General features: G+C 37.2%; 1 protein-coding gene across 2 annotated transcripts in view; it reads right to left on the bottom strand.

Annotated features, from left to right (window-relative positions):
* Positions 1–2,126: 2,126 nt before the first annotated feature.
* The window catches only part of CERK (ceramide kinase), a 41,119-nt gene continuing 30,040 nt past the window's right edge, over positions 2,127–13,205 (bottom strand). For both annotated transcript variants that reach the window (XM_085041488.1, XM_085041484.1), the window contains 4 exons: positions 11,749–11,819; positions 7,949–8,154; positions 5,828–6,036; positions 2,127–4,881 (listed from right to left, as the gene is read on the bottom strand). In XM_085041488.1, coding sequence (XP_084897614.1) covers positions 4,782–4,881; positions 5,828–6,036; positions 7,949–8,154; positions 11,749–11,819 — 586 coding nt within the window. In that variant the 3' untranslated portion in view covers positions 2,127–4,781. The remainder of the gene's footprint in view (positions 4,882–5,827; positions 6,037–7,948; positions 8,155–11,748; positions 11,820–13,205) is intronic.

A 13,205-nucleotide genomic window follows, 5' to 3' on the forward strand; every position in this document is an offset into this window, starting at 1 on the left:
TCATGTACATGAAAGTGGGAAAAGACAGAAGTTGGGAAGACTGTCGCTTCAGTATGGACAGAACTCATTTACTGCAACTTAAACACCAGTTAGAATCTATTAAATTACTTAACTCTACTGGTGAAATAAGAGCAATGTCACTAATGAGAATAGAAATTATTAATTCCTGTTACTCATTTACTTCACAGGGAATTTATTTCTGTGTTCAGTTCTGGGCCCCTCATTAGAAGAGATGCTGGATCGTGTCCACAGTAGGGCAGTGGAGCTGGGTAACTGTCTGGAGCACAAGACTGGTGAGGAGCTGCTGAGGGAGCTGGGGGTGTTTATTCTGGAGAAAAGGGGGCTCAGGGGAGACCTTATTACACTCTACAACTACCTGAAAAGAGCTTGTAGCCAGGTGGGGGTTGGTCTCCTTTTCTGTATAAAAGCAACAGAACAAGAGGAAATGGCCTCAAGTTAAAGCTAATATGAGCTTTAGACTTGAGTTGATCTTTAAAGTTCCTTCCAATCCAAGTTCCTATGAAGTTGTGTTGTTTAGATTTGGTATAAGAAAAACTTCTTCTAGGAAAGGATTACCAAGCATTGGAACAAGCTGCCCAGGGAAGTGCCTAAAACACAATCCCTGGAGGTATTTTAAAGATGTATAGATATGGCCCTTAGGGACATGATTTAGTGTTGGACTTGGCAGTCCTGGTTTAAGGGTTGGGCTTTATGATACTAAAGGTCTTTCCAACCTAAATGGTTCTAAGACTCTATTATTCTATTACTTGAATTATAAGACACATGTTTAGAGAAATTTCTGATTCTAGACCATCCTCCTCAGGATGGGGTAAGATTGGTGAAAAGCTCATGGGTCAAGCTAAGGACAGGGAGGCCCCTCAGCAACTACAGTCAGGGGCAAAACAAAGTCAACTTGGGGAAAATTAATTTTATTGCCAATTAATACCAGAGTAAAATAGAAATAAACCGAAACCTAAGCTCGCCACCTTCTCTCCTCCCTCTCTGCCTCATTCCCGTGCTCAACTTTACTTCTGACTCTTCAACTTCATCCTACCCACCTTGAGCAGTGCAGGGGGATGGAGAAATGGGGGTTCTAGTGAGTTCAACACTTTTATTTCCCTTACTTCTTCCCCTTTCCTGAAGAGGAAGGGATCCCCCATGGGCCACAGTTTCTGCCAAAAATACCCACTCATGTCTGTGCTCCTCCCCATGGCTGCAGCTCCTGCCAGAAAACCTGCTCCAGCATGGGCTCTCCATGGGCTGCAGCTTCCCTCAGGGCACATCCACCTGCTCCAATGTGGGATCCTCCACAGGGGAATCTCATCTGGTGCCCAGACCACCTCCTCCCCCTTCTTCACTGTCCTGAAGTGTCTGCAGGATGTTTATTTTCCACTCACCCCTTTCACTGCTGTTGAGCAGCATTTTTTACCCCTACTTATTTATGATATCACACAAGTGCTTAGCAGTGCCATCCCATGAGCTCAGCTTTGGCCAGTGGCAGGTTCATCTTGGAGCTGGCTGGGGAAATGACTGTCTGACATGGGAGCATCCTCTGCTGTCCTTCCACAAGTCACTGTTGCAGTCCCACAGCTACCAAAACCTTGCCACACAAAAACAATATACTTCAAAAGCAGAAGGGTCTACAGTGCCAAAAAACATGTTCTCCTTCTGTGCCCATTGTTTATCTACAATGAACATGTTTTACTTGTTAGAATATGTACTTCATCTGTAGTAATTATTGCAACAAAATTCTAGACCCCCATCTATTTAACACACACTACTTATAGTATAATATATATTTCATGCTTCTTAGAACAGCAGTTTGTTTTCACTTCCATAATAATAACTTTAAATAGCTGCATTATAATAATATTTATATCTAGTATACTCTAGTAGAGTTGCTTAGTTTTACCCTTAGTCCAGCTTCACTAGTTGCTTTCCTTCACTCTCAGTGTTTGCTCACACTCACACTTGCCACGAAGCAGTCGTCAACCCAAATGGAAGGTTATGAATTGCGTCACTTGGTTTGATCTGCCCACAGTGGGTACACTAAGCACACTACTGCCAGATTTCTGTCAAAGTGAGATTTTTTTTTCAAATCAAGCTGTGAAAGAAAAAAGCCAATGTATTGTTGTACAATGCGGTTTTATTTTTTTAATGAAATGCCCTAGCATCATAAAACAGAACACATTTTCTAATCTTGAAGCCAGCAAGATTGAAAAAAAAGAAAAATCGAAGTTGGTTTTCCTGTACATAATTTCCATACTAAGATTACATTCAGAGAAACAAAAAACCCTAGAATTAAATGTAAGCAGACATTACTTATGTAGCTCTCTTAAAGATAAACTGGACATGTCATACAATTCACATATGGCTCTTTGCTAGTTTAATATGCTACAAATAGAATTATTCAAATGCAACTATGCAGCTTTTCTACTACCTAAGACCTTTTCATTTTATTATGTTGCAATACCTTTATTATTTACTTCACACTTCTTTACCATAGCATACAATGATCTTTCCTCCTTTTCTGGTGGCTTTTTCTCAGAAAGGAAACCTTCACTGTGACTTTCTTTGGAAACACCAAGCACTCAGTTGCAGATACTCAAATATTCAAAGCATTTCAATTTACATTCACTAGGAGATTAAGAGATTTTTCAAGTAGGGGTCTCATGACTTGCTAATAAACTAATGGAAAGAGCTGGCTAGTATTTATTCCTGTTCACATTGATAACAATGTGCTCTGGATACCTGCAATGCCTCAAACTTCCTCACTGTTGGTAAGCTGAGTGTGCACCATTATCTCCTGCACAAGAATTACTGTAATTTGGAAGTCTGGGTAGTCTCACAATATTCATGGATAGACCACAATAAGCATAGACATTTTTAAACAAATGACACTTTCGAAAAATATTCACATTTGTAGAACTGCATGATTTCATTTTCAATGGGAATCTTACCTCAAAAGTACTATTCCACTTATTAAACATGGCTTTAAAAATACAGTGTATTTAACACCTGTTACAAATGTCAGAAAAACATTGGATGAATCAACATTTCAATGCATTGTATTAATAAGGAAAGCAAAGAGCAGTAGATTTGGAAAAGTATTCAAGTATTTTCTGGAATACTATATAACAAAATAAAGATCCTAAACTTTGTATGATTATACTTCAGGCAAATATAATTTGCAAGTGCTTTTTGTCATATAGAGCAATATGAACAATACTTTGTAGCAAAGATACAGCACACAATTTTGATAATACACAAAACTGGAATGTTAATAACTACAATAGAAAAAATAACCTGCCATTTGTAACAATATTCAAGTGCTTCAGTAATAAAATGACCAATCACCATGGCTTACATTGACCAAATATATGAGAGACATGAAACTAACACAAGCTGGATGACAGAAGTACCAATAAATACACATGAATACAGAACCATCAGCTGTTTGGACACAAAACCCCCTCAGATGTAGTAAATTTTAAAGAGAACTTTAAACTTAAAGGAACACTTAAAAAAAGACAGAACAGGGGCTAACTTCTGGTCCTCAAACAGGAATAAGTCTGTACAAGAAGAGCAAAATTTAGCCCCAACCCTGGACACAAAACATGTATGTGCTAGCTTCAACACACAAAACTGTACACAACTTAAATAATCACTCCATAGCTCTATATGACAGTATAATGTTTTTTGTTATAAAAACAAATCAGCACAGTGAATTCATGATTTGTCAGATGCCAGTTTCTTCCCTTGGCTTCCCAAAACAAGTTATTTTGTTTCATATTTAGTTAAACAAACATCATTTTAAGGACTTTCAATCATCAAATCATATTTCTAGACTTAACAATTTCAGCACCTTATTTTGCAAAGACATTTTAATGTATGGAGTAGAATGTCCAAAGAATTGTGTACTGAAGAGGGAAACTTTTAATATGTTAATATTAGGTATTTTTAAAAAATTAAAACTTGCTGGTGTTTGAGATCTTATTTATATTTTCCTTTGCCTGTGCCTTCCTGATATTATACAAGTATTCCTGCAATTTGCTTGCAAGACATTTCAGTTGCACTGTGTGGTATTTGGTATCATCTAAACTGTCACAAAACCCTTTATAATCCCAAAAAGTATGATGCAAGGACGCCTTCAAAGACAGAATATATAGGATGAGGTGTGACCTGAATATAGTTGTGCTTTTATTTTTCAAAGTATTTGTACACTATTATTACTACTTAAAGCCAGGAATGTATGTTTGAATTGCATTGATAAGTTGCAAGGTATTGTCAGAATTACAAAATGCAAGAGTTAAAAAAAAAAAAAAAAAGATGAGAATGACAAGACAAGACTGTTGTCCAGCATTTAAGCCACATGCAACTACATAACACTCCCAGCCAAAAACATCTTCTCAGACACTGAAAATGTCTTGCCTTGGTGCCAATGGGAAGTCCAATGTTTCGTAACATTTACATATTATTGCAACACAACTGCTAAATTAGCTCTCTAGAAAAGCACAGAGAATTTATCAGTGATCATGAATACACAGATAAAGGCCAATCCTCTCTTTTCTAACATAACTTAGATTACATTGCTCCAAGATATATTTTGATGATTACAATATTTTTTTTTAAATTACACTATCCACTAAGATGTCTAAAATGATACTGAAGCCATTAAAAAAATCTAAAAGTTTAAAATACTTGTCAATTTGACTAAAATGCATATTTACTCAATTTCCTTGAGCTTTTATATTTTCTCCTCCCCATTGGAGGAACAATGTCTATAGCAATTGTTCAATGCTACTCTGGCTGTAGGCAGCTTCATCTTTACCGTTTTCCTCAATTCCCCTTGCAAACAGTTTCATTAACTGGCAGTGAACCCTGAAAATATATAGAAATCAATTAGTAAGAAATAAATGGGTACAACATATTTAATTCTAGTAATTTAATACCAATAATCCATTAATTTCAAACCGCTGGACAAAGTTCCTTACTCCTGACTACAGAAACCACGCCCTCATTTTTCATACAATCCTCCCCTGCAAAGAGGGCTGGATGCTTCCATGTATCCTGTTATTCCTCCTGTCCACACAAAAAGTTCTATGAGCACTTAGATGAGCCAATCTTTTACATGTACAAATATACAGCATTTATAAAACTCACCTTTGGACTGTTAAGTGACTATGTTTTAATGGAACACATTTGTATGTAAATATGATGGATTTAGTTCCCTTTGTTCTATAAACAACAAATAAAACAAGCAACCAAAACTAATCCAAACAAAAAAAAACCAAACCAGAAGAACAAACCACCTTTCAAATTTTACAGACTTCTTTTCTAATTTGATTATTTGCACAACTGCAAAATTCTTTCTCCATATGCGAAGACTGGAGATAAGACTCCGTGCTGTGTGCCAAAAAAAGAGAAGTATGGGACATATTCAGTATTTCTGCACGATAAAGATGCTTACTTAAGCTAAATAGGAAAAGCTATTGCTCATACTAATGAGGTATTCCACTCATTTAAAAAGAATCCTTCCAACACCATCTTCACTTTCAGCACTTTAAGCACATAATACCAGTTCCTAAGAAGTAACTATGACTTCAAAGGTAGGGCCATCCATCTCACTCAGAGTGATCATTTACAACTTACATGGTTGCAGTATCCTCTGGAAAGGATTCAAAACGGTAACAAAAATATTTAAGTTTATTATCAGAAGACTCAAATTTGCTATGCACAGGCATCTTTTTGGGATGTCTCTATGAGTGTCTTTAAAGTCAATGGGAAAGCTTAATGTGTTCTGCTACATAGAAAAATTGAAGCTTACCTCACTTCAATTGCTGAACTATCCAGAGTTTCTCCATCACAATTCCAGGTGCTATTAACAATATTACAGCAACAGGCTGGATGATCTCTGCAGAACTGGCCAAAACGTTTCTTTCCTATGTCCATGACATTGCTTTCGTTGTCTTCTGAAAGTTTTGATATAAATTGGAAACACTTCACCCGATAAACATCTACAAATGGAAAGTCAAACTACAAAAAAGCAAATCAGACAATTACAATTAAATACACTTGATGTGTAAAGTAACTCAGCATGCAGCATTTTGTACTCAAGAAAAGCCTGTCCACTCCAATTTTCTAGAGAAGCTGACCTGAGGCATAGAGTGATTTTTGAAAAACTGCACAAGTCAAAAACAACAAAGCCAAAATGAAACCTTACTTCTCAATGGTCCTTTTCAAGCAGATGCAATACTGCTACTGTGTAACAACCAGATAACAGGTTCGGGGATTACGAGTAAATGGATTATAAAAACTATTTTAAATAAACTATAAAAATCATTATAACATGGTATAAAAGTCAAAAATGTTTGGATTGTATCTCTGCACGATCCTCAGGACCTGTTTAAGTACAGTCCTTAAGACACTTAGGCTTTTCTGAAAGTCTTCTGCTTTTGCCCTTGGAACAATGCCCTGAAGGTGGGAATTCCATGGCTGTGTGATCAAATCACAGAGCTGGGGATACATGAAAATAACAGAGGGCAGTATTATTACAAAATAAAAGTATTTTTAACTAGTTAATTCAGCTAGAAAAAGCAGGTCAATTAGGAGATTGCTCTTAAAGCAGAGGCTTTTTACACTACGATACTGTACAATTGCTTTAAAACAGGCTACATTAATTGAAAAAACAAAAAATTAGAGGGTGCCCCCATCTGCCCTGAAAGCAACTTAAGAGATATAGAGCTAAATATTCAGCAAGCTGTAGTGAATACAGACAGGTCATTTAGCAAAGGCCATGGAGTACATCTGTGTATGTCTATGGGAAGGCAAGGAAGCAAACATGAAGAAACAGTTTACCCATAAAACAGTCTGTGTGGATGTACAGTCACCCTTTTCTTCCCTTTTTTTTTCCTTCAAATTTCGTTAAGTTTTCAAAAAGGGTTTCCCACTACTATGGTGAAGCCATCCCTATTAGAAGCCATCCCTGGCTACCTTTCAAATTGGCTGTAATATTGAAAGGTAGCCAAGGATGACTTCAAATGATTGAAAACATCAAGGGAACAGTGAGTGAGGAGTGAAGGAAAGAAGAGGAGATTGAGAACAGCAGGAAGGACAAATACAGACACATTCACAATGTCCCAGGAACTGGTAATGAGAAAATTAAAAAAAAAGAATCTACACTAATTCTTTTACAGAGGAAGAGGAATGGCATCATAAACATGTGATATTTGTTATTGCTTTTATGCACTGGATATGACATTAGTCCATTGTTCAGATAATTTCCAAAACATGTGAATAATATCAGACTGTGACAAATATTAAATGCATGTATTCACAGCCATAGCTCTGTTTCAACAGATACTGCAATCCAAAGCATTGATGAATCTTCCCCTGACAGCTACAACACATGCAAGAAATAATGTTGAAGCTGAATGCATAAAGCTCATATCCTGGTCACTTAATGTAGTGAAATACTGCTCAAAGCCTGCAGTTTACAATCAAACTGCAGTTCTGGTAACTTTCTTCTAAATCACATTTTTATACAGTTCACAAAAGTGATTTATTATTCTTTACCACATCGACCTCAGCTATTCATGCTGTGAGTAGTTTTTCATGCTGTGAGCAGTTTTTCATGACAACTACATGAGGGCACAGTTGTGATAAAACAACTTTAAATATTGTCTAAACAGCAAATACATGGAAAAGCTTACAAAACTGTATTCAGTTGGCCAAAGTGGAATTTTGTTAGAATGCTATGGCCAAAGAGCTGACTTTGGTAAAATGTTTTGAGCTGCTTGTTTTTTTTATGGTATACATGCTGAGATAGCATCACCCAAAATGTATAAATTTAAAAAAAAACAAACAAACCTGCTTTACAGATGTTATTTCTGTTATATAAGAATATTAGATGGACTCTGTATAATTCACTGTCAAAAGGAATACACACCTGATCATCTTGGTTTGTGTGTCTGACAAGATACCGTAGAAAATCAAATCTGGAGCATTTCCGAACTAGAATGAGGTCTGCTGAACCATCTGCCAAATGAGCTGCTGGGGAAAGACCTTTTGGACTTCGTGGACAAGCACAGCTCATATTTACTGCATTAATGGCTAGGAACTTCCCTTTTATAATCTTCCATTCTTCTTCACCTTCTGAAACACATCAATAAAGACGTGGAGATAGGTAACCATTTGATCTACTTAAAAGAACACTATAAAGCAAGCCACTGGCAACTTAAAAGTCTTCCCTGGGCATATTCATGTACTTTCAATAAATATTTAAAATAAACTACATTAAAAAATTACATTTTTAAGTATCTGTTTTTCACACACTAACAGAGAAAGTTGCTTTCTCCCATCAGAGACTGTGACTATCTCCCAAAACTGCTTGCCTGTTCTGGCATATGCATGTCAAATTCAGGATCAGTGCTATTTGGGCAAACCTGCAAAGACATAGGAAGGGAAAAGACAGAGGCAAGTTACAACTCTTGTGTGAAAGTTCAGAGGGATTAACTTTTTTAAATTCTGTTTTTGCTCTTCAACTTGTTAATCTTAACTAAGAATGCAAAGATCGTAGTTTAGTATTTGGTTTCTAAAGCAATATTCCTTTTCTTCCTCAATGCTACAAATTAATATTTAAAAAAGACAAAGGGAAGAGATGACTCAGGGTGCAGCAAGGACCAGCAAGTGGCAGATCAGGAACCTGATCATCCCAGCCCGAAATGTCTGAAGATTTGAACTGTTAATAGAGTTAAATGTTCCTGGGTCTAAATCTTCAGAGATTTCTGGAAACAACACAAAGCCTGTTTTCAACCCTGTGAAACTCTGTTGAAGATTACATCTAGACTGAGCTTAAACATGTGCTGGCATCGATACTACCAGGATGCAAAGGAATTTTTTAGAACAAAGAAGCATTGGCAAGCAATGCATTGTTACCTAAACTGTATTTTCTTGAATATGGATAAAAATAGATAAAAAATGCCTTTGCATTATTATATTACACATAATTGTCTTCCTTATCACAATAAGAAAAAGCAAAAAAGCAGCCATAACACTCTTTTCTCCTACCAATCTAAATGGATTCATTTCAAATGAACAATTCCACAGACATAATGACTGCAGAATAGATTATGGACATACATGTTGTTCTAAGACTGGAGTTCAGGAGTGAAGTGCCATTAGGGGTAAAATTAAGGAGTGAACAAAAAATGCTGAAGTTTGTTTGGGTAAAGAAGGTAGAGGTTTTGAGCAATGTTAACTGGTATGAACTTGAAAATCTAACATTATTCAGTTCCCCACATTTCAGTTAAATTACAGTGATTTTCAAGGTGTTTTTCTGACATGACTAAAGACGATGATCATGCTATATATTGCATGTTCTGAAATTCTGATATTCCTTACTGTCTCAATTTTAGGAACTTCACATTTACGTTAGAGAATCAGTATTACAATTGCCTAGATTATTTTTAACCTAAAGTCTAAGATGCATTCATTTTGAATTGACCTGTTCCAAGCTCTATACATCAGAAGAAAAAGAAAAAAAAAATATTTCCAAAGTATTCTGTAGTTGTTCTTCACTCTTTGAACTTTTCTGATTTCCTGGAATTTTTATTCATTGAAACTTCTTCCTATCCACTCTCCAGTAACAAGACCAAGAAAAACAGAACTCCAAGAAAAAACATGTAAGATCATAATGTGACAAAAGACTTAGAGAAAACAAAATATTTTATTGTAGTTTTTCCATCTAGACTACCCCCTTTATCTCTTGGGAAACAAATCAGAAATGGCAAGAAAAACCACAGTTTTTAAATTCAACATTTTTGCTTCATTTGCCACAGTGCTTTTTAGTATTGCCTGCTTTACTGCTGATCTTTTTATGTTGCTTTCAAACAGGACATTACTGAAAGAAGTAATTTAAATCAGATTCAAAATGTGCATCTTAAGAGAGATGAGACAAACCTAAATGTCAGACTACAGAATGACTGTTCAGGCTGCAGGCAAATGACAAGACCCTGCTCTGAGATGAAGGTAACTGAACAGAACATAAACTACTGGAACTGGAAACAACAGGCATTTTCTGATACACAAACAACAAATTTAAAACAATGCCCTTTACTGATAAATCCTTTTGCTGTTTCTCTGAGAAGCATTAGTAATTTAGTCATCGGTGCATCTAGATATGTATTAACATTTTAAGTATGCTCACTGCAGTAAATAAGTCTCAAAATCCTTAGGGTAAAATGCTTATTTATGTTTCTGTAATAGATGGTTTTCATCTGGTATAAATTTCAGCATGTCATATTCAAGAACACCTTCACTGTTAAAACTAAGAACAAAGTCAGGGTATTAATCACATTTGAAATGAATGACTGTTTTCATAACCATTTTGCAGTGTGTATCAGTGTAACAGCACAAATTATTTGCTCAAAATATCTTTCCTACCGGAGGGCAGTCATAAGCAGGGAGTGCCTAAATGGCACTCATTTTAACTGCCTATTTTGTACATACACTGCAAGCTGCTGAAGTCAGCATAAAGTACTAACACTCAACATTTTCTCAGCACATGCACAGAAACTTCTGCACAATACAAAGAAATGTGTTCAGGAACAACCAATCAAGCATCCTTCTAAACTTATCTGAATCATACACAGACCCAGTAGGCACAATGCAAGAGTCAGCCAAGACACCCTGCTGAGTGAAAAGCTTGTCTAAAGTGGAGACTTAAAATCCTTTCTATTGTGAATGAGAAGTAGCTGACTGTATTGTTTCCTTACCAGTACTGCATGGAGAAGAGACTGGACTGCAAAGAAAGCCAGCTACCAGAAGCAGAATGGATTAAACAATATCCTACATAATCAGCTGCTTAATGTCATGTGCAATGTTGGCTAAAACTGTCTTGATTGCTAACTAACTTGTAGCTTTCTAGTAGCTCTTTTGCTGGATGAAAGGTAACAAAATGGCAGATTTAAAAACTAAACCAACCAACAAAAAAACACCACACACAAAGGTGAAGAAAACCAAATAAAAAATCCCAAAACCAAAAGAGGTTTGCAATTTCTTACTACTATTATTTCTCAAAAAGACAGATTCTTTTTTATCAAGAAACCTACTGTCACATTTATATTATTATTTATACCCATTATTTATACTCTATAAAAATTTCTTTAGCTGAATCTGGGCATAGATTAAAATATCCCAAGAAATATTCTGATTTGGCCACCTCTTGACTGTATCAAAGATCTGAAAGCAGCAGCTGGGATGAAAGCACTAAACATGTGTAACTGGAATTTAAGTTGCACAGGAATCTTTATGTTACCAACGAATCTCCACAGTATGATGATCTACAGGCTACACCCTCCTCTCAGGCAATTGTAGAGAATGATAAGGTCTCCAGAGCCTCCTTTTCTACAGGCTAAACACCCCCAGCCCCCTCAGCTGCTCCTTACAGGACCAGTGCTCCAGACCTTCTCCATCTCTGTTGCCCTTCTCTGGACACACTCCAGCCCCTCAATGTCCTTCTTAAAGTGAGTGGCCCAAAACTGAACACAGGGTTCTAGGTGTGCCCTCACCAGTGCTGCACAGGGGAGCAATGACACTTACACATGTTTTCTGTAAGCTGAAAGAAACAATGGATTGTCTAGTAACACAGAATGTTTAAAAAACCAAAATACACACACTTGAAGTGATATATTGTGAAAAATAATAATTTGCATAATACTATCACAGTTTACATTTTTGACAAATTACCTTCATGTTTTAATCCACATTCCTTCTGCTGTTCTGCCAGCTGTTTCTCACTTTCCTTGCAAATGTAACATCTAAAAATAAAAATACAATTCAATTCCTGAAAAACCTCCACTATTATTAATTTCAACCTTTTTATTTTACCCAGTCATTACAGGACCTTCCCCCATCACAAGATGCAGCATAGCACTGCCAACCCCCATGTGGCATGAATCACTGCAGGCAGTGCAGTTATTTAAGTACAGTTTGGAGATTACTGGATGTCAGAGGTAACAGCAGCACAGAGCCATGAGATCACATAGGTTAGAAGAGATTTCTGATCGGATCAAAGTTGGTCTCACAGGAGAGCTCAAAGTTGCCCTTACAGAATCAGGATATTCAGTGTCTTATTCAGTTGAGTTTTGAAGATCTGCAAGGGTAAAGTCCACAGACCTCTGGGCACCTTGTTCCAACATTTGACTGCTCTAACAGTGAAAGACACTGACATACTGGAAACAGTCCATCTCACGAGTGTTGAGTGCAGGGGAAGAGTAATTCCTGACCTGTTGACTTCCCTTCTGCTTAGAAAACTCAATGTACGGTGGGCTTTCCTTGCTGCAAGGACATACTGCTAACTCAGGTACAGCTGATGCCCACGAGGATTCCAAAGTTCCTTTTGGCAGAGCTGCCTTCCAGCCAGTCAGTGCCTACTGTTACATGGGACTACTCCACCCCAGGTACAGGACATTCACGTCTCCTGAAATTCAGGAGATTCCTGTCACCCATTTCTTTAGCCCACCAAGATCCCTCTGAATAGCAGCACTGACTTTCAACATAAACCACTCCTCCCAGTCTGGCATCATCCATAAAACTGCAGAGAGTGCACGTTCTGAGACTGTCCCAGTCATTCCTAAGGATGTCACACAGTATTAGTCTCAATATTCCCAAGAGATACCATTACTAACTGGCTGCCAGCTGGACTTGGCATTCACAGCCTTTCTACTAGTCCAGCCAGTTTCTAACCCACCCACTTACCTACTCCACACCTCACCAACTTGGTTTTAATCCTATCACAGGAAACAGGACCAAAGGTCTTGCTAAAGTCAAGATATGTAACATCCACTGTTTCCCCTTCAGCCAGGAGCCTGATACTGTATGTCCTGGGGGGAGACTACGTTAGTGAAAAAGGGAGTAAAGGGGCACTTTTGCAGCCTACTGATATATCTTATCATATGTTCCCCATGCTAATAAGCAGCAGGCCCACAGTTCCTTCAGCCTTTTGTTATGATTGGTATATTTAAATAATCCTTTCATAAGAAGCAACACCCTTCACATCCCTCACTGATTTCAACTCCCCCTGGGCTTTGGCTTTCTCAATTTCATTCCTGCATGTTTAAGCAATGTCTTTGGTGTTCTTCCAAAGTAACCCATTCCACTTTTGCCTTCTCTTTACTACTCAATTCCTTGCTCATCCAAGTTGC

Source organism: Lichenostomus cassidix, chromosome 1Aa (genome assembly GCF_008360975.1).
Source record: "Lichenostomus cassidix isolate B80296 chromosome 1Aa, HeHo_3.0, whole genome shotgun sequence".
In the NCBI taxonomy this organism is placed as follows: Eukaryota; Metazoa; Chordata; class Aves; order Passeriformes; family Meliphagidae; genus Lichenostomus; species Lichenostomus cassidix.